This window comes from Macrobrachium nipponense, chromosome 22 (assembly GCF_015104395.2).
Source record: "Macrobrachium nipponense isolate FS-2020 chromosome 22, ASM1510439v2, whole genome shotgun sequence".
Classification (NCBI taxonomy): domain Eukaryota; kingdom Metazoa; phylum Arthropoda; class Malacostraca; order Decapoda; family Palaemonidae; genus Macrobrachium; species Macrobrachium nipponense.
In genome coordinates this window covers 6,696,554-6,720,201 of record NC_087213.1, presented here as the reverse complement: position 1 = coordinate 6,720,201, position 23,648 = coordinate 6,696,554, and the positions used below count along the sequence as shown (strand labels likewise).

The following is a 23,648-nucleotide window of genomic DNA, read 5'->3' as shown; positions in this document are numbered from 1 at the left end:
TGATTTGTATTGTACTTGCAGAGATACACATCCTAACCTAATATAAAATGTTATTGTTAGTATACAATAAGGTTTTGTACATACTTACCTGGCAGATATATACTTAGCTTGACGTCAGAGACGTAAAGCTAAGTATATATCTGACAGGAAAGTTCATGTACAAAAACATGGGGTTCCATCTGGCCTGGAAACCAAGACTCTCTTTATGCCCAATATGCCAGGTCCTATCCAGCAAAAGGAATCCCTATTAGCCTTTGTGAATAAAGAAAAGTGTGGCATAGTACTTAAATACATTCTAACCTACCCTAAGGATCCACATTTGACGTGGCTGCTAACTTGGGTTTTTCAAATATTGCACCTTTACCATAATTTATTGTGGCTAGTAGGATCAGAAAGCCTTGTGCACATTGGAAGTTCAAAGAGCCTCAAGAATACAACGATACAATAATACCTCACCACTATGTGTGTGAATAGGGTAAAATGCCGATTGGCTGGCCTCAACCATAGCGAGACCACCTTCCCGAAAATCAGAAAAAATGGCCTTAATTTGAGACTTGGGAGAAAAAACTTACTTCGAGAGGAAAGTAGAGGTTTCGAGGTGTTGCTTTGACAGATGCTGGCTCTTGACTACTGTCTATCCTGGGTTACAGGACGTGTTAAAGTACTTTTTCGAGAAGGTGGTCGCACTACTGTAGAGGCTGGCCATTCAAGTATTTTACCCTAGACTTCAGTGAGAAATAAACTGTCATAGTGCCAAACAGTTCAGTAAATTCTGCTTTGCACAATAGCCTAACATGTTGCCTAGGCTAAGTTGTGGGCACAGTATAACTTTTATGGTAATTTTTCAATATTACGTTAGGATTGGGGGTTCCAGGGGACAAATTAGGGCATGGTACCCTATGCTAAGGTTGGCTTAAGGGGGGCCGGCCGGAACCCCTATATATGGTGGTATAGGGCGAAAAATGCAAAGTCAAGAAAAAATTCATGGAGCTTCATATGGCAATTGAGAATACGTATAAGAAATATTTCGTCAAAATTCCTCTTACTTTCGTAGTTACAGAGTAATTAGTAAACATAACTCAATAAGCCTAAAACATTCATCCATACAAGAAAATGCAATATTTCTTCTGTTATTGTAAATTTTGATAATTATTGTCAAAGAAATTGTGAGAAATGGCATCTGTAGAGATTCCGTGGGTCGCAGAGCAGAGGGGAGTTCAACCATGATATCAGTACGAGCACAGATTTCAAGTAGACTACATGTTCGAGTTTCACCTCTGACATTCGCTTGCTTTTTACATATGCTTATCTATGTTTTGGCAAGAATTTCATCATGCCAATGAGGAAAAGACAAGGAAAACATCTCGCTAACATAAAGATGAAGAAAATTCGCTCTAATATGATTACAGAATATCATAATATATGCGATATTAGTGTAGTTACTGAAGAGAGAGAGGGAGCGTTGCGTAGTTAAGTAGACGCGCCCGTCTTGCCTGAAGCACATGTCACACTGTCCCCAAGGCTACGATCTTTGAGCAAAGGGATCTTAATTTATGATAAATGGGATCTTAATTTATGATAAATAACATAGTTTTGGTTTATTAATACCCAAAAAGGAATATGAAATTCATAATAATTATGATTTATTAACACTGTCTTTGTAAAAAGAGAGTACAACTTCGAATTTCACCTCTTGACTTTCTCTTGCATTTACATGTGTTTATTTTTGTTTCGGCAAGAATTTCATCATGCCAAAACGGAAAATACTAGGAAAACATCTAGGTAACATACAGAAGAAGAAATTCGCTGTAATAAGCCAAGTTAGTGAAGGAGGAGGAGAGAGAGAGTTGCATAGGAAGGAGTGCCCCGTCTTGCCTGACGCAGTGCCCCAAGCTACGATATATGAGCAAAGGGATCATCATTTATGATTAAATTATGATAAATAAAATAGTTTTGGTTTATTAATACACAAAAAAGAAATATACATTCATAATAATCATTATTTATTAACATTGTCGTTATAAAAATATGAAGAAAAACTTTGAACGCCCGTATCTCAAAACTATAGTTATTGACCTTCAAAATCTATCTTCTCACTTAGTTTTAAAGCTACCTATAACATTGGAATTTGGTATATAACTCAGAAAGACATTATAGAACAATCAAATGAAGCCCTTTTTTCCAATTTTTGTTTCGTCTTTTTTTTTATAAATTTTGTTTTCCTAATTTATTGGGTTTATTTTTTACCATAATGAAAAATTCATATCTAGCAAAAAAATGACTTTTAGAAAAAACTCCTCATTTGATTGGAGGTCTACATTAGGTCTATATATGATAGTAATCCCAGGTCTTAATATTAAATATCAAGGGAGGAGATAGAATTTGAAAAATGGGTATTTTCGGGATAAATCGCCCTGGGGTCACAAAACCGAAGGTCAGAGGCAAAAATCATATGCGGTTTGGAGATGTCCCAAGTCACCTTATTAAGTGGTATGAATATCAAAGTCCTGTCCTTAAAGAATGGCATTAGCCAGCCGGCCCCCCTAAGGGAAGGTTACACTAGGATGTAACCCAATAAAAATTTCTTTAGTTGATGTTTTTAAGCTGACTGTAGATAGGCTACCTATGTTGGATATGCTGATTTCTGCATATTTCGGTCAGCGACAAGAAGAAATAGGTAGCTAGGTACTTATACCTAGCTCAGCTACCAACTACAGATTTTCTGCACCTTCACCAAATTAAAGCACAATACCACTACCTAGTCCTAGTAGTATTCCCTACTGGTCTAAGACCATACCTAACCTAGATACTAATAAGTAGCCCTAGGTACAGTAGTTAGGCTACTTCTGGACAATTAGGCTAGGTACCACCTACAACTCGCTAGCTACTACCTACCTACTTGGTATAGGCTAGGTACTAGTAGGTACAAATTACTAGGTTCTTCTACTAGCTAGTATGTACTCTACTCAACTAAAAATTAATGTTCTACCTATTACTTTCACTTAATAACATGCGCTCAGTTCTGAGATAACGATACCTAATCCTCAGCGTACGGCATCCAACCACTTGGCGTATCACAACCTACCGTATATAGTAGGCTATAGATAGACCTTATCAAAAGGTATCTCGCAACTGACAACTTGGAAACTTCCAACTGACAGTCGGTAAACCCTCTCCACCAGCCAACGCGAACAGACAATGTGTGGTAGGTCCTTAAAAAGGCATTTTCTACCTGTCGTGAGTCACAGCAATGGTCCCATCATTGCCTCATGTCTCGAAACTACAATGGGTGGTAGTAGTAGTATACTACTACTAGATACAGGGCCCTTTACCCTCAGGCTATAGTTTCTTGTATTTCCTTATATGGTCATCTACTGTTTATGTGCCTTTTCATAAAAATCGAAAAAGCAATTTAATAAACACTCTAATTATAACTTTAGCATCGTAATTTCTACGGTGTTACATGGGAAACCAGCACGATTTCACTCCCTAAAATACACGAAGGTCTTGAATAGTGATTCCGTAGAAACTCCGATAAACAAAAGTCAGCTGTTTGGTTGTGCGAAATACGAATTACTGCCGGGTTGTTAAGTGTTTGTCACTATTCTGTTGAGTTGCCGCAGATTTACATTGAGAAAATTTAATTTGGAAAATAATTAGGATATTTCTGGATACATCTGGTTGGACCTTTCGGAAACGTTTAGCTTACCTGTTTAACCCAGATTAAACCCGGAAGCGGCATCTCAGTCTATGCGCTTAGGGAGTCAATTATATAGGTAAAAATCAACCTGCTGGATACCTTGAGAAAAATTTTCATTAGTGTGAAATAATTTTGATCACCTTCAACCGATGCGTTAGCTCGTTTATCTCTTTTCTACTTCTATTGGCAGAGTATGGTGTCACAAAAAAGGACCAATAACGTTGCCTCGCTCACTACAATATCGCACCAAAATAGATCTTGAACACACCATTCTTGTCAGCTTGTTTCCTAACTTCCCACAATACTCACCGGGCAAATACTATTATCAAATCTCAAATAATCCATACGCTGTACTAAGTATACATTGCATGATCATTACCAAAAATATAAAAATAAAAGGTTAATTAAAGCTAATAGCGCAAATGGTGAGCGTAAGTGATATTCCTGAGTGAAGAGTCCTGGGCTCAATATTCGAGTAATTCATACCTTCAGAAGGGAATCTCGCTCGTTCATAGTATGATATGAAGTTTAGTCAGACATTACATCTTGGCCCGAAACACTTATGCTACAAAGGAAAGTATCTTGATTTATGCTTCGGTTCCCTTATCTAATTGCTTTTGAGCTGGCTTTAAACAGTTCATATCCTTGGAAGGCTCTTTAGTATGATTTAAAAACCAATCAATCAAAATGTAGTAAAGTGTTAAACAATGTGTAAATTTAATTATGGAAGCATTTGATGAACTTAAATCACCGTTAACAGTTCACTTTACCCTTATTACTGTACTTTCTGCAACCAAACACTGTAGTATGGTTTTTATTAGTTATGTAATTTTCTTTTGTCCTTGATGGAATAAACATTAATGTCAGTGAATGTGATTGGTTGTTTACACAAGAGCAGTAGCCTACTGTAGATATTTCCTGTAATTTTTGAAGTCCACTAGGTTTCACTATGTGCCAAATATTGCTCTATAGCTTGTTTGTAAATGTCTAGACTAAGATCGGCAGTATATATCAGGCAGCCAACATTTGATATTTATCCAGCAAAAACTGTAATCAGTGATATTTTGAGTAATGAAGCCAAAGCAATCAATACAATACCTATACGACAATAGAATCGCCTGGATAATCCGGAAGCGAACCGTGATACCAGAATCTACACAAACAAAACCCTGAGGAGTTTGAATTAAATCTGTTACCGCAAGGTATAATGATATAAAACATAATGGTTAAAATCTGGAAGACATATTTGTTTATTTCTGAAACTGGGTTAGAATAACTTCCTCCAACCGATAATCTTTTTATACGTCTTAAGTCAGGAAGATTATTTTTGGTTGAGTAAATATCATTTAATAGGTAGAGGGAAAGCCATGCTGGTCAGTGGCCACTGATGTTCGAAATGGCCCAATTGCACTCTCGTGATTCAGAAGAGAAACAAGCTGAAAACAAATGCAGTAATTAATTTATTTCAGCCTAGTCCATCAGCTTGTGTAGCAGAACACTTTCAGGCTGTGAATGGCTGTTTATTCTGTTTACTTCAAAAGAGAAACTATGGACTCAGCTGAAGTGTGCTCATTTCCACTTGATTTATCCGGACCCAAGAAGAAAATTGAGTACAACCTACGAAATGGCAGTGCATCCATTCAGAATCCGCTGCTTCTTAACTGCTTATGTATACATGGCCCAAGTACGTAGCAATTTAGATATAACTACATTTCAGGGGCAATGAAGCTACTTTCTTACCAAGGCGAGTGCCGGGGGAATCGAACCTTGGCTGATTCGGACCATGTACTGGCTCATTCAGACCTTTATCCAGGCTTATTCGGACCTTCATATGATTGACAGATTTTTCTATGCAGTTTTACCCCTTGACCAAGAATCGGATCACCTGAAGATTAGCAGCCCCTAATACCTCTCCTGAAGAAAATCGACCCCAATATTTTCCTCCTGAAGAAAAGCGACCCCAATATTTTCCACCTGAAGATAAACGACCCCTGCTTGTTGGTGTCTCCAATCTTCAGGTGACCCACTTTAGCTCATAATATTATAGAAAAAAGGAGAAAAAAATATAGATATATATTCATTAAAAACTACTTTATTAAACACATGTTAAAAATACAAATTTAGACAAACAATCAATAGTTAATTAAAAGCGTATTGTCTTGCAATTTCAGTACAAAAATAATCAAACCTACTGTAACCCCTGTGGCTAGCGCGCATAGCGCAACATTACCTCTTGCTAGAACATACCGAGCTTGCCAAGAATCTTTAAATATGCGGATAAGGTGCGAAGCGCCGTTCCGCCACGGCCTTACTATAACCCCTGTTAATTCCTCACCTGAAGAAAACCGACCCCAATATTTTCCACCTGAAGAAAAGCGACCCCCGCGTGTGTTGGGGTCGCTTTTCTTCAGGTGATCCCAAGAATTTTAAGTAATATTTATTCGGACGACTGTAATTAACCCCTAGGGGCTCGTACTAAACACGGCGAAATACATTTGACGCCCCAATTCCTGGTGGCTTTCGTATTCACGGGGACGAACGATATGTAATGCTCATATAGAAATACCCATTGCTATAATATAAAATTATTAGTATGGGTCCGAATCAGTCCAACAAATGGTCTGAATCAGCCAAGATTAAGGTCCGAATCAGCCACGGTCCAAATAAGCCGGCATCCGAGTGCCAGCTTGTTAGACTTGTTGTGGGTTTGTAATAACTGTAGGTTGTCTATTTGAATGTAGATGCTGTTGGTTTTCTAGTTCCTGCCAGACAATAACTTGCTGAATATGTTGCTTTTCCTCTTAAAAAGTTCTGAAGCTACAGCTTCATAATTGCAGTGACCATGAGGGAACTTTATCTCTTAATTGGCCACACTTTATGTGTTGCAAGTCGGTATTTATACTTAATGGCAGTTTTAGTAAAACATGATGAAATGTAGCTATTAGGTCATATATTTATTTACTATAATAATAAACCTCATTCTCTTAATAAATTTAGCAAGATTCCATGGAAAATAAATATGACTGAAGGTCTACTGATACTTTTCACACAAAGTCTGTCAGAATAGACCTTTTTTCCAAAACTGTAGCAAAGTTTGGAGCGCACCAACAGTATTGTAAAGCATTAGCTGGGCATATGTTTTTACCGTTCTCATGAAGTGAGTTCTTTTCTAAGTAAGGAACAACTTAGTACACATACCTAATTTATATTTTATTTATGTTCAGGCTTTTGATCTTACTGAATGGTAGTGTTAACCTACCATAGCTTTGCTGTGACTTTGATTGTATTATAAAATCTATGTCAAAGGCCAAGCACTGGGACCTACAAGGTCATTCAATGCTGAAAAGGAAATAGACAATAAGAAGGTCTAAAAGGCATAATAGGACGAAAACCTCGCAGTTGTACTGTGAAACAATTGTTAGGGAAGGTGGATCGTCAGATGGAAGAAAGAGAATATGAATGGAGGTACAGAAAAAGCAAACGAAAGAGGATGTGGCTAGGGGCCAAAGGGATGCTGCAGTGAACCTTAAGCAATGCCTACAATGCACAGCATGCGCTGGATTGACACACTATCCTGCTTCAGAGGGTGACTTTTTTTTGAGATCTCGATGGTAACATCAACGGTGGTATCCTGATGTACTTCACCACCTGACATATTTTCCAGCAGTGTAATGGTACTTTGGTAATCCTATTATGATCAGCAACTAACTTCCAGTGAACTGCAGATGGCCACAATTCATGCTCTAGTTACAGTTGCCACTAAAGTGAACAGTTAACCTCTGCCAGATGAACCAATACCATATTTACAAACTTCCTGTCAACAAACATTGTTAATAATGGGTAACAACTTGCATACCCACAGTAACTAAATTTCTTGACATTGACGTCTGTTGCTTGATATTTAAGTTTCACTATGCGAGTTTCAGAACAATTGCTGATATTAGTGGCTACCTTGATGATTATTAGAAATATAATATCATGCAAAATTCTGCATGTGTTTAACAAGGAACCCAAACTTAGAGGTGGTCATCTTGACTGTCTGTACTCAGTAATTGTATAAACTTCCTGGTTTGTTTTATGAAGGTGCCTATGCAGCAAAGTCTGTGGACATTACTCTAGAATGGTATCATTGACTGTTGCTGCTCTAATTTAAAGTGACAGATAAATATATTCGATAATAAACTGTATAACCTATTCTTATTTTGTTGGTACTTGTTAACTTGGATCATTTCAATAAACAGCTATACGTAATAGGTATGTACTCTGTATCACTGCCTTCAGATACAGTTTCTATAAATGATAAGGATTAATAAAACCAGATAGACAGCATAATGCCCATGAGGCCAAATATTTTATTTTTCAATTTCATTTCTAAACTATACATCTTTGGTCTGAAAATGGACATTGTTTTGACATCGAAAACAGGATATAGAAATACAGTATCGAATACTTCCATCTAAACTGTGACAAAGGAACTTCATATAGGTACCAAATCATGTTATAGCAAAGTGTATACAATAATAAATTCTTTCCAGTAGTTCACTAATGCATGAATGCAATGCTAATATTTTCCCTTCATGATTATCCTAAAACACTTTATGCATAAAGAATATTAATGCATTATTTCCAGGGACCTAATTTGATTATTGGTATCCATAACTGATCTTGTATTCATATGTGTATGTATTAGTAAAGTAATCAACTCCCAGTTACTGTGAATTGGACATTTGTTGCTGCAGTACATGTGTATAATAATAAATACACTGACTTACATACATATGCCATATACAGGTATAAATATAGTACTGTATGTACAGTATATATTTTCATACACATATTGTACATATAACTATTTTGTCTTTGGAAATGGATGGATATGAAGATAATGAATAAAACTATTACTGACACACTATAATTCATGAGAGATGATGATGAATATGAAAAGAATGAATATGATACACATGAAAAGGTTTCTCATATTCCGAGATGTCACATGATGGATTCGGATCGGGTAAATATCACATGTCGAAGCCCAGGGGTTTTTGTACTCACCGAAGTGAAGCAATTCTTTTGAGTGGGATAAGTCTTTAGCAGCAGCAATGACAAACAGGATCATGGCCTCTGCAAATCTTTATGAAAGGGTCAGAATCAAAGAGTGAGTTGAGAGGAAATTGTTTTTATAGGGATATTTTCCATTAAATCTGCTAAGAACTGACAAATTTTTAAGATGATCTTTCAGTGTATAGATAACTTCTTTTCTCATTTAAAGACAACATTCGTAGCAACAACATAATAACAAAAGGACTTTATATATATATTTATTTTCATATTTCTGACTACACAATAAGTGGTTTTCCATTACTACAATGCAAACCAGTAAATAATACCAACTTACCACTCGATATCAGACACTACTTTGAATTCGGACCACTTAAGATTTGTTCTCATAATGGTCTTAACAGTTGGGTGGTGTGGGATTATGGGAAGAATGGGAAAAAGGATGAAAGTGGCTGACTATGCTAATCATGAATGTCTCAAGAAATAAATAAAATGAAAATGAAATAAATACTGCCCCTGATATTGCAAGATATGGCTGATATACAAAATACACTACAGAAGACAGTAATTCTCCATTTATGAAGGGCTTCAGGCAAATCAACTTGGCTTTGTATCTCATTCATAATACATAATGACCTACTTAAAAATTTCAGATCAGATAGAATCCACATGGTTCATAATTAGGATCTGCTTGAAAATTTTGAAAGACATATCTATACAATCAATATAAATCCTTAACAAAATCAGTAAAAAACATTGCAATTGGACTGCTTACATATTAAACATTTGCAAATTAACAGTTAGTTTCTTATAACGACGTATAAACATTTTCCAAATATTGAATTAAAAAAGGCAATTAAAAATTACATTCCTTACAAAAATCAGTTAAAAACATTGCAATTGACTCTTACAAATATTAACATTGCAAATTAACAGTTAGTTTCTTATAACGACGTATAAACATTTTCCAAATATTGAATTAAAAAAGGCAATTAAAAATTACATTCTGGAATGACAAGAAATTTCAAAATACCCAATACACTGCTTATAAAAGCAGTATACTAATCTGTATCATAGTTCAATGATTAGAGAGGAACTGTAACATCTGAAATGTCCTCCCACTGAAGCTGTAATTTTAAAAAATTTACAATAATGCAAGAAGCTCTTACATTCCTGTATACAAAGATTATACCATTTCATTTAAAATAAATGGCATTGTATATATACAGCGACAGAAGCTACAGCTAACAAGAGGGAATTGAACATCATTAAAACTGTACATCTGATATCTATAAATAAATTCTTCATATATATTACTGTATATATGCTGTACTGTATAAAGATCTCTACGAATAAGAAACTGTAAATTACTACACAGCGTAGGTTTGACAACTGACTACCCTTGCGCTGGCAGTTTTAGTACCACAAGTTTTCCTGAAGAATGAGAGGTGCACCCTAATCAGGTATAGCCTAGCTATATATTGCATTGAGTAGCATTTCTTGAAACTACTTTCTTGGACAAAATATATTCACAACACAGACTCAACATTTACAAAGGTCAAGCATTCCTCTTTCAAATCACGTTTTAATTTCACTGGATAAATTATGTTCTAAAAAACATACCCCTTGTACATAATATTCTATCTTTTAAATACTATACTTTTATTTGGAAGAATAATTTTGCTTTCAGTAAGCCGTTTTCAATTTACAATAATACTTAATATTAATTTATTTACTGTTTCTTTCCACATTATAATTTAGGTAGGTACTTATTTGTTCCTATGTACTACACATATCACTCACTCTTATAACCTAAACTGTCAGAATAGGAGAGAGAGAAAAATAATAAGAGAACAGCTCTACAGAAATTTCGACAGAACATTCTAAAATTAACAACTGACAAAATACAAGTTGCTAAGAGTTAATGCATGTGAAACAAATACATAACTCCAAACATCCACTGTAATTTTGACAAAAGGACTTCTCCACAACCTAATACTTCTTTAGCAATGACACAAAGCAGCATGAAAAGAAATATGGCCCTACCTAAAACATAACTGAAAGAATAAAAACTGCATGACAAAATCCAAGCAAAAACTACTGAAAAGAGCTTTGTCTAAGACCTCTACTTCTATTTATATTTGTATCACAATCTCTCCTGCCAAACATCAGACTTTCACTGGTGCAGCAAAAACTGCAGAAATACATACATGCTCATGCATACACACATATACATATAGTTATACACACAGACACACATACACACACACACATATATATATACATATATATCGTATATATAACATATATATATATATATATATATATATATATATATATATATATATATATATATATATATATATAAAATTTGGCAACTGTTTCAAAGCAAAAGGATTTCAAGAAAGATAATGTTATGCAAAAATCTTAGGTAAATGCAGACTCAAATACAGTACTTAGCAGATACAGGGAAATGAGACATGACATTAAATTGTTTGTTATACAAATAATCAAAATTATATATTAGTTGTTTACTAATAAATTTCTCAGTTCTTTATATTAATGATCCTATATAGGGTACTCAAGAAAACAGACTTCTAATTAACACAAACCATCATTTACATCTACAATAGTACACCATTATTGAAAATCCATTCTTAACCCCTGGAAGACAGAGGGAATGTGAAGTGACTGTTGGCAAGGAAAGCAATACTTTTGTGAGCTAACATTTGTTCAGATTTACAGAAAAACTTGGACAATGAAAAATCAACCACTGAACATTACAGCATTTAAACACTAGACTGTCTTTTCCTTATATGCCCTTGGCATACAGTTTCGTCTTCAAACCTTCATTTTTATGTAGCTATTTGTCTTTGCATACATTTGTCTAGTTTGCTTATATGCATTACCTATGTCAAGAAATTGTATTTAATTGTACTACTGTAATTAGTCTTACCTGCCTATCTTAACATTTGGAATGTCAAATTTCAAACTTCTTGTGGCAATTCACACACAAAAACCATTTCATTAAGAGAGAACGGCTGAGTAATCAGTAAGTCAAAAGGAGGCGTCAGAATATCAAATCTGGAATTCATGGTTGGCATTTATTCCACTTGCGTTACACTTATCAAATTTAATTTTGTCTGAAATACTGGTAGGACACTGAACAATACAAATGAACATATGCTTCTCAGGACATTGTGGCAATTGTCACGAGTGTGTGTGCACCATAAGCTTTATTATGCCTGGATAAGGTAACAGCCAAAGCCATCACATGCACTTTCTTTGCTCCAAGTTTTTTCAGTCAGCAACTTTTGTTATTATCAATAAAGAATGCATTCCAACCACAAGGCTTCGGCTACAACTTTGTATGCCGTATGTTGTCTGTCCACAAGTTCTGGATAGTCATAGACTCAAGGCTGTTCAAAAAGGAATCATTGTCCAGGCTGATTAGATCCTCCGGACTCCCCTGCGAAAGACAAAGGATTAAAATTATAAATACGAAGATAGAACTGCTGATAAATATCAGTGCAGTACAGTTGAATTGGAGGATCCTCTGCATATTTCTATAACAGATTTGATAACTATATCAACAAAAAGAGGATTGAATATAAATTGGTTAAATGATGTACAAAACAAATTACTATATGAAATACCAGGAAAAAGAAATTAAAGAGAAAGCATTTCAGAAACAAAATAAATGAGAATTCCCAGTGCAAACAAAGAACCATGGTTAAGTGGTAGCCTAACCAACCTATGATTTCAAATGTACGTAATTATATTACAATTTGTTAGATACAAAGACAATTTTCATACAGTAAACATTAAATGTTTATATAGTATATACAATACATAAATATATAAATGTAAGTGCATAATTAACAATGGTTAAACTGAACTTCTGCTGTTTCTACAGACTATTTCACAATGGACTCTTCAGTAACCGTTAAGATTTTTGAGAGACTTCAAAAACATGTTTTGCTGAAACTTTAATATTTGGTGTTCATGGTTCTGGTCTAAATCAACTTTTTCTTTTTATAGAGAAAAACCTCCTCTCACAACATACAACTGTGTTTTTTCTTACATTATATTCCTATTTTAATATAAAAGGGCGGAATACAGTGCATATACTAATATAACAAAGTAATACGCTAGTAGATATATCTGTGGGATCTGCTGTGGAATGGGTGCATTTATTTAGTTTCAATTTAATTTTCATACCATCTAAGAAAGCTAGTAGCAATGAAGCTCTCTTATGTCTATGGTGATCTAGTCAGTTTTTGTGTTTTTACTTACTTACATCACTGGAATTGTCCTGGGAGATTTAGGTGTAAATGAATATGTATTCGCTCACTGCAATCACAGAATCATAAGAATTAGAAACTTTATATAGGAAGTTTCGTGTTTGCAAGTTGTGACTTCAGGTGTTAAAACTGCGTAGTTAATGGTTAGATTTGTAATGTGACTATGGTTGTTAAATGCACTAAGCAACATTGTATTTCAATGAACATGTCTCCCTTTTATAAAGCATTTTCATATTTCATTACATTTGCTACATACACATACTGGTATACACAAACACACAGTCATTAGTAACATTTCTTCACCTAAATTCAACATTTACTTTTTGCTTTTTCCAAACTACAGTTTGAGCCACTCCTAAGAGGACATTTTACAGTAGGCTGATTGGTTCTATGGTTTGTTAGAGACTATTTAATTGCAGTGGCGGCTCGTGGCTATCATTCACGGGGGTGCTATTACTTAATTTCTTTTTTAGATTCCTTCATATTAACTGCATAGCATTATATATATATATATAATAATTAATATATATATATATATAATTATATATATATATATAGATATATATTATTATATATATATATTTATATAATAATATATATATATATATATATAGATATATATATATATATATCATTATATAATATATAATGCATGTGTTTATGCAGTTAATATGAGAATCTAAAAAAGAAAAAGGAAATTAAGTAACAGCACCCCCGTGAATGATAGCCACGAGCCACTACTGTTTAATTGGTTGAAGAGTATTTAATTTTGGTAATGATATAACAAGGCTTACTATGAAAATGATAAAACAGAAGGTTTGCAATTAGCACAAAATTGTAAAGTTGGCATACCAACACCATATGTAAAGCATACTTCTGACTTTTCACGGGTAAATGTTCATACTAAACTGTATTTCCATGTTAAAATCTCATAAACTGCTTGGACAAAGGAATTATGTCTTTGTCCATGCGATAAATGAAGTTTTTGTTAATGTTCCTATAAATCATTGCATATGTAATGACTTTCACATACAGCACATGATTAAACTGTACACCTATCCAGGCCTAACCTTCGAGGACCTTACTGCAAATATATCCAGACAACTGAAGCTGAGGCTGGTTAATGTGTGTGTGTATATACATATTACTATATACTATACCTTTGATCATTATAATTCACTTCACTTAAGTTTCATATATGAAAATAATTTATTTTAAAAATAAAAACAAGATAAATACAGGGCTGAAAGCCACAAAATGCATTGGAGAACAGCTCCAGTAGAATATTTTGAAGCTAAAAATTTAATGCTACAGTAAATCAGTTTCTCAACTACATTGCCATTTATTTAGTTACCTAAAATACTGTACGTAGTACTATGTATTACCAAATGGAGTACGGGGAAAGTTCAAAAGCAACTGGATTTAAGATTAGTACTCCACTCCTATATTCTTCAGGACACAAAAGATGCTATTCCTGAGCAATCTGTGTTCCGAAATATATACAAGTGACACAACATTAGCTTTCTAGAAATAGGACAAAATTTTTGTTAAAGCTTGCAATATTGACATAAAATCACTGGAAATTCAAATGTTTCTAATGAACTGGTAATTTATCAGCAGTAAAGTTAATACTGCAAAACTGAAGTTTTCAATCTAGATGACCACTTGGAATACAACTATGTACTGTATATACATAGAAATTTAGCGACCAAAATTTACAATATGCAACTTGTTCCATCAGCATAAAACTACTCAAGAATATAAAAAATTACACAGCTTTATTCTAATGTATACCATAAAAAAAAGTTTTACTTTACCAATAAGCTACATTTTGGGACTTCATACAGTGGATAAAAAGGATCTGATTCCTTCTTCACACCTGACAGTTAAAAAATCTATTTAATCCAGACACCTACACTATGGGTTACTGTATGAAGAGTAATACTCTTGTATATTAAAATACTGCAGTGCTGATAACTTACAATTTCTGGTCTGTTATCTATTTCAGAACAAAGTACAAGAGTGTTCCATTCTTACAGTACTGAAACTCCTTTCCAAGGAAATCTGATATTCCACAATGCAAAAATTTCTCACTAACCACAATGATCCTTACAATACGCTAAGAACAGAACTTCATATCAAATAGCTACCAAACACCTCAAAAACACATAAGTGAATGTGTATATCTAGCTTTAAAATTTGTAAAACTAAAAATAACTTTAATCTATTTCACCAGTAATGTCATGTCATTACTAATGATAAAAGAGAATTGTTAAATGTCTCTCAAAGGACTTGGTATCATTATCATTACTACTATTGTTATAATCAACATCATAGGTAACTATTACATCAGTGTGTTACTTTTAAATTAGTCAAAACTAGACATTTTTTTAATCATCAGCAAGATAACTGCAATACAAAGGTTTCTATAGTATTTATATCAGAAAAGAGGCTAGAAGGATCTTTTCACCGGGCGACACAGGTCTCTCCCCAGAAATAGATTTTTCCTTCGTCAAAATCCCTTTTTCCAGGCAATAGCCACATAAGGGTATGTAAAATATGAATATATAATGCATTTATTGCACCTGTTAACTTAGTTTGGTGGTAAAACATTATTAAATACAAAAGTTAAAAAAATGGCAATAAATCTCTAAAAATATTATTCTATTCTATCTACTGATACTATGCTACTTCAATTTACATGAACATACACCAATATAGCAATTCAATTACATAGTACTAATCCATAACTACATATATGTATATACCATGAGACAATTTGAATTGTGTCTGCAAGAAGTACAGTACAGTAAACACCGCACCAAATACAAACTTCTATTGATAGCCTTAACCTAAAAGCTAAGTCAAATAATATTCAAAACAGATTTTTTTGCACCATAGCCTACAAGATTCTCAAGAGCTGGATTAATATAAAATATATGAGTTAGACTAACACAGCACTAAGTACTTTGGGGTTTATGCACAGGAGAGGGAAGAGGTAAGGAAAAGCATGAAATTCTACATGTGGGATGAGGGGAAACAGCCTCTTCCCACTCACGCTTAGTGATGATCTGGTTAAAATTGGGCATATTCATTGGTGCTATCTTGGGCATGTTGGGCAAAGACTTCAGCATCCCTGCTGCACTAGCAGGCAGTGAAGGCTTCAGGGTCTTGAGGCGTATGAAAATCTGCTGTCCCTGGGATCCCTGCGATGCATTACCCTTTATATGAGTATATAAGGAAACAATCTTATAAACGGACATTTTTACTAATTCAGAAGTGAAGAAAATTAAAACAACACAGTAAGTATCTGATCTATTAAATTCTCATCTTCCACCTAGACTTTTAAATTCTTTCTCTGCACAGCTTCCATAAAGATGTACCACTGAAAGTAAGAAAAAAAAAACTCCTGCAAAAAACAAAGAAATAACACTAAGCTACAATACTCTTGGGTGTCTTCTAGTTACTCTGACATTTTAACTAATGTAATACATAAAGTTAATGCTTTTAATGTAAGCTAGCAGTGCCTATTATCTTCACTTACAGCAGAGCAATGGCAGACACAATTCAAAGTGCAAGGATGCAGAATCCCTGTACAAAAAAATCATGAGTGATTGCCATGGATCTGCCAAGCATTTTCTCCTTTATGTATGTAATAATTAATATGAACACTTTCATAATTCCACAAAGATCTGTGAAAAAAAAACATACTACAGCACTACTACATACATTCATGCAATTTGTCAGTGTAAGCTCTTGTGTTTTGTGGGAAGATTTGTGAAGTAGCCTATCAAAGAAAGTGTTGAGGGGAACCACAGGTGCTAAAATGTTTCACTGGATATGTGGCAACAAGCCAACCATGGCCCCTTGGAGCTCAAGTCAGTACAAGATCCATAGATTGTACTCACAGTATGAAATCGTTTAATTCTTATGCTCAGTAATTAGTAGTAAGATTCATGGAAAGTAATTCTAGTTCAAGGCCAATCACCAAGCAGCAGAATTTTTCTATTTAGATCTGTGATCACTAGTCTATGAAATCCTCAGAAAACTGATCAAGAGCTCCAAGATGTTGCTGATGACTGTACCTTAGGAGTGTCAGTCTGTGAGTTGACATAGGAGACGCGCACCTGGTCATCAATGTAGCCACCGGAATCAGAGCCTGCATAGCCTTGGTCATTACCCAGGACTTTGGGACGGTTCTGTGTGCGGCGCTGCCAAATCATAAACCCACCTACACCTGTTGAAAAATATATTTTTTTTAATTCCTTATCTACATTCAATAAGTAAAGTATCTGTTGTCAAAAAGACTTTGTCAGTCACCAAATGTTATACAGCTGAGTTATAATATACTAATAAAGTGCAGCATTTTTAATGTATGGAAATAGAAATCGCAGAATGGTCTGGTAATGAAATAAATCAAATAATGAAACTAATTTGTAGGAAGTCTTACCAAGAATGACAACTAAGGAGATGAGAACGCCAAAGACAATAGCTACAATGCACCCTGGTGTAAGGGCTGAAGGGGCCGCTGCACTGATTTGTTCCTGCTGTGGTGGTAACACTCGTGGAGAACCAGAATCAACTTCCAGCATATGGTCACCTGCCGCTAGGTCACTTGAATCCCCTTCACTCAATTCCCCTCTGTAAATCAGTTATTATTTCAGGCCAAAAAAACAACTAATTCATAGATTTGATATAATTAATTTGCTAGTTATATTTGAAAATACACATTGGTGCACTCTAATGGTATGTGACAAATTCTATGCTGTATCTCACTTGTATATACAACACTGGTGTGCTTTGTATAGCGCAACATAAAAAATGCACAAGATCCTTTGAAAGATTTACCCAGTGGTTAATTTTGATGTTTGTAACTGCTGAAATCACATTTACTCAACTATAAAAGTTATTTGAATATTACTGTACTACTTGCTTCTATATTGTAAACTGTGAAGCAGACAATAAAATCGGAAAGATTAGATGAATATTTTTAAGGCCTAATGGCCTCAGCAAAACCTTTTCCAGTCACAGCATACTTACGTATGTTTCATGTGTCTTTTCAGGGATTAGCTGAGTCTCTTCGGGATGAGGATAAGTTTTAGACGGTAGTTGCTCATGAGTTACATCAAAATCTGGGAGATTTCCAGATTCTTCAAGAGGGTCGTTGTAACTTTCTGTGAACTCATCGCCCGGCACTGGGGCAACACTTGAACTGGGAGGGTTGATGACTACATCTGGGACAACATCAGGTTCTTCAGCATCAGCTGTCAGGGTGGAATTCTCTTCCTGTGAATCTAATTCTGGAATATCGGGAAGAACTGCTTCTTCAGGATATTCTGGGTATTCTTCAGAAAGAGCTTCTTCCTTCTCCAAGTCATCAACATCAAGAACATCATCTGGAAGAGATTCTGGAGTGGGAGAAGTCATGCTCAAGCTTTCTAAGCCACTGTTGGCAGGCTTTGATTCATTTTCTTCATGACTTTCTTCCTGTTCAGGTATAGTGGAATCCTCCTCCTTTGGGCCTTCATGATGAGATGGTTCTTCATACGCAATGTACACTCGAGATTCTCGTGCCGTGTCACCTTCTGGGGCCGCAACATCTGAAGCCTCATTGGAGCTCTCCTCCAGGGCAGCTTTATGAACTGGTAAATCAATATCATCAGTTCTTTTTTCAGTTTCCAAGAATTCTGAGCTATCAGCTACCTCTTGTGAATTCTGAGATGGAATTTCTTCAAAAACTTCACCACCAGAAACATGATGATCTTCATCACTGACAATTAAGTCGGAATTATCGTTTTCTGCACCATCTGTAAGGTCGCCTCCAGCCAACTGGGCCTCTTCTTCAACCTGGCTTGCAGTTTCATCTCCTTCCGGAATTATGTGTTCTGCTTCATCAGAGCTTGTATGTTCATCAACCAATGGAACTGTGGGTTCCACTACAATTTTGCTTGTCAGTTCAGCTTCGATGTGACTTTCAGCTTCATCCTGGCTTGTTGGTTCCCCTTCCGCTGGACTTATAGGTTCAAGTTCAGCATGATCTGAAAGTTTAGCCCAAACTGGGTCTATATGCTCTGTTTCAACTGGGTCTATAGCTTCACTTTCAACATGGCTTGTGGGTTCTGGTTCAACAGGTTCTGTAGGTTCAGATTCAACTGGGACTGTGGGTTCGGATTCAACTGGGACTGTGGGTTCGGATTCAACTGGGATTGTGGGTTCGGATTCAACTGGGATTGTGGGTTCGGATTCAACTGGACTAGTTGGCTCCGGTTCGACTGGTTCGGTGGGTTGAGATTCAGTTAAATCTGTATTTTCTTCACTGACATGCTCTGAATGCACTTCATCTGCTGGGTTTTCTGATGGTGTTAAAACAGTTGCTTCAGTTTCTTCTGCTACTATTTCACTGTCTTCTTGTTTGTTTTCATTATTATTGGACAAAAACACATGACTTTCAGGTACCAATTCACTACTTTCTACACTTGAGTCTTCACTTTCACTAATATTTTCACTGTCTGATTCTTTGTCCTCGGAAACTGTCACTTCGGTTCCTTCCTGTGTTACCTCTGTTTCCTTCTCCTCACTTTTTGTTTCCTCACCAACAGCGACCTCTGGTTCTGGTGAGGCTTCCTGTGAGATTTCACCCTCAGACTCCTGAGACTCCTGCCCTTTCTCGGAGATGTTATCATCTTGTGGGTGTTCTTCTTCTAGGGCAGTGTGAGGAGTGGTCACTGTAGGAATGGGAGGATCCTCCTCAGGTGGTACATCAGAAGGGATGTGTGATGACGCAGTTGCTTCACTGACTTCTTCACTAACTTCATATGTTACATGGCGGACTTCATGAGTTACTTCGATATGGGCGCTGTCAGAGAGAGCAGGGAGATCGCTGGGTACCGGAGAGCAAGTCACCGCGCCCAACACCAGCAGCAACGTCAACACTGGAAGAAAAAATGATGAAAATAACAAAAGTTTCTCAGAATACAGTAATACAAAAAAGAACAAACACCATATAAATGATTGTAGTTGCTACTATACATATGCGTATACAGTGGTCACCCATATTCATGAGGGATGCATACCAGACACCGGCCAATAGCTCAAACCCGAGAAATTAGAACTCCCCTGTAAAAATGCTTGTATCTGCTTATCTTGAAAGTTCAAATACCATATGCATACCTTAAATAACATCCTGCATCAAATTTACCCAGAGTTATTATCTTATTACTGTATTAATCTTCCAGCCAAAAGAGAGAGAGAGAGAGTCACCACTATGATATGCTTATATCTTGTTGTAGAAGAGAGAGAGAGAGAGAGAGAGAGAGAGAGAGAGAGAGAGAGAGAGAGAGAGAGTCACCACTATGATATGCTTATATCTTGTGGAGAGAGAAAGTGAGAGTCACCACTATGACATTCTTATATCTTGTGGGGCAAGAGAAAGAAAGAGTGCTGTCCTTATTCAAAAGCGAAATGAAAAGATTATTGTATTTTAAAATACTATCACATGAATTTTGTAATTACAGTTTTTATTATTATTATTATTATTATTATTTATTATTATTATTATTTGAAAATAATAATAAACTTATTACATACATGTACCATAAAAATGATCTCATCGCAGTAAAAGAGAGAGAGAGAGAGAGAGAGAGAGAGAGAGAGAGAGAGAGAGAGAGAGAGAGAGGCAACACTCCCCTCCTATGACATAACTTGACATATTTGACAGCTCTGGACCCGAGCTTCTCTGGAGTTAGAAAGAAAGACAAGGGAAAGAATTGTTATTTGTGATTAGTTATATTATTATTGTTCGTTATTATATTTGAAAATATTCATAACACATACTGTGTACATCTACCATAAAAATTTTCTCACCTCAGTAAGAGAGAGGCGTTAACCTTACTTAAAAGTGAAATGGAAAAGTTATTTTAATTTTTCAAAAATATTATGACATAAGAATTTTGTGATTACAGTTTCATTATTATTATTATTATTATTATTATTATTATTATTATTATTATTATTATTATTATTATTATTATTATTATTATTATTATTATTATTATTATTTTTATTATTAATAATAATAATAATAATAATAATATAATAATAATAATAATAATAGAAAATATCAATAAACATATTACATACATGTACGTACCATAAAAATTCTCTCATCTTAGTAAAACAGTCTCTCTCTCTCTCTTCTCTCTCTCTCTCTCTCTCTCTCTCTCTCTCGTCTCTTCTCTCTCTCTCTCTCTCTCTCTCAGAAATACTAATATATTTCTCTTTACTGGTGACTGACAATAAAAGAATTTATATGTTTGTTTTTTGTCTTCCAAAGATATATTACCTTTACTAGAACAGTGTTTTAAAAATGCTAGTAAAGAGGGAGAAATGTCCTTCGACAGCCAAAACAGCAAATTATTCAGACCCACTACAATGCAACACTCCCCAACCCCTGCTGTAGCCCCCCTCTCCAAGTCTGGAAAATAAGAGATTGGGATAATGGGATTTTTTTTTGTATTCTTACATAATTTTTAAATTTATAAGCTAAAATCTTACTGATTCAGTATAGCATTTTCTTTAATGAATTGATATTATAGGTGTTTACATCAATGTTATCTGAAAATTAGTAAATCATTTATTTATCATATAAAAACATACATCTCAGTAAGAGAGAGAGAAATATGTCTATCATTTAATATCATTTAACCTTATTAAACTTAATACAGTATTAATCAATATTAATATTTGAAAATTAGTAAATAATTTTTGTATCACAAAAATGTATTTAGTCATGAAAATAACATCAAAATACACTAATTAGTGAATATTTATCGACGAAAAAACCTGTGAATAGGCGAGTTCTCTGATAATAATTGTTAGACAGGTTACACACAAAAAAAAATCTGCGAATAGGTGAATCAGTGAATCTGGAGACCTGTGTCACTTAATTTTTAATATTCTTCTTAAGATTTATTTTTAAAATCTACCAATACTCTACCTGTCGCAACTAAGGTGTAATAATAACTCACATCAAAGACTTACAAAATCTTATTTCAATGGGCCACAGCAGCAAACTATTATTCCACAGTGACCTGATTATTCCAGCTGCCTAATCTTGGTATCTTCACTCTCTGCTCAAAAGTTGCATTTTAATAATCCTTCTTCTTCAAGGTACCAAATAATTATTTGGTTCATTGAAGATGGAGGCAGATGAGCCTCTGAAAACTTGGAAACAAAGAATCTCCTCTTTCAAACCTTGCATATTACATATTATTAGGGTCTTCTGTTCAACTAATAATAATAATAATAATAATAATAATAACTAATATATATATATATATATATATATATATATATATATAATATAATGGTATAAGCCACGAAGGAAAATAAACAACGGAGTTTCTGCAAGATCTTTTGACTCCGCTGTCCCTTTACTCCTTGCTAAGTAAAGGACGTCGAGTCGAAAGATCTTGCAGAAACTCTGTTGTTTATTTTTCCTTCGTGGCTTGTACCTTTATTATTTAGGCCATTTATCACGTTCCTAACTTAGCGTGATTCAGTTATACATACATACATACATACATACATACATACATACATACATACATATATAATATATATATATATATATTATATATATATATATATATATATATATATATATCTTATATATATATATTAGTTGTATTCTTCTCAATCACGAAAATGAAGTATATCGATGTACCCCAGAAAGAAAACGAAGGAGAAACCAGGAGAGTTCTTAATTTGTACGAACAGTTTCACCTTCCATCAGGCGTCTTCCAGGGAACTTTATTGACTAATCAGTTTGAGAAAAACATATATCGGATATATGTTTTTCTTAAATTGATTAGTCAATAAGTTCCCCGGAAAAGGCCTGATGGAAGGCGAAACCGTCGGGACAAATTAAGACCTCAATTTCCTTTTTCCTCTGGTTTCTCCTTCGTTTTCATTGTGGAGTACATCGAGATACATACATACATGCATGCATATATACACACAAATGAATTGCTAATTCTGATATTTACAAAAGTTTCATTCTAAAATATATTGTTGCTTCTATGGTTATATTCAACTTTCCACTGCCACATAAACTCCAAGATGAAAATTATGTACTTCCAACACTGAAAAATTAGTAATCTATTATCATGAAGTCACTAAATGTATAATGTATGTCTACACAACAAATGAGAAAGAGAGAGAGTCTTCATATAATACACTGATGGTTCCTTTCACTAAGTAAGTCATGTCTCAACCAACTGATGTGTTGATAAACTTACAATACGCAGCGAAAGTGAATGACGTCACAACTGTTACTTATAATATGCCTCGCCGTGATCTTTCTTGTGCGAGAATCAACATGTCCATTTGTTTGACAAGTTCAAGACTTCTTTTACAAGCTCAGTCTAAGTGTGCCAACCAACTCTTGTGAGAATGTTCCATATTTCACTTCGGAACTCACTGACTGATTGATTCGACCGATCCTATCAGTCCCGTGGCGTTCGTCTACTGTTCTGACTACCCGGCAGGGAATCGACACCAAAAGTCTGGGACCGAACCCACGACTA

General features: G+C 34.8%; 1 protein-coding gene across 1 annotated transcript in view; it reads right to left on the bottom strand.

Annotated features, from left to right (window-relative positions):
* Positions 1–9,670: 9,670 nt before the first annotated feature.
* LOC135198463 (cell surface glycoprotein 1-like) overlaps positions 9,671–23,648 on the bottom strand; it is a 370,737-nt gene continuing 356,759 nt past the window's right edge. The window contains exons 3-7 of the mRNA XM_064226033.1: positions 18,092–19,994; positions 17,513–17,691; positions 17,190–17,299; positions 16,121–16,283; positions 9,671–12,227 (exon numbers count right to left, since the gene is read on the bottom strand). Coding sequence (XP_064082103.1) covers positions 12,193–12,227; positions 16,121–16,283; positions 17,190–17,299; positions 17,513–17,691; positions 18,092–19,994 — 2,390 coding nt within the window. The 3' untranslated portion in view covers positions 9,671–12,192. The remainder of the gene's footprint in view (positions 12,228–16,120; positions 16,284–17,189; positions 17,300–17,512; positions 17,692–18,091; positions 19,995–23,648) is intronic.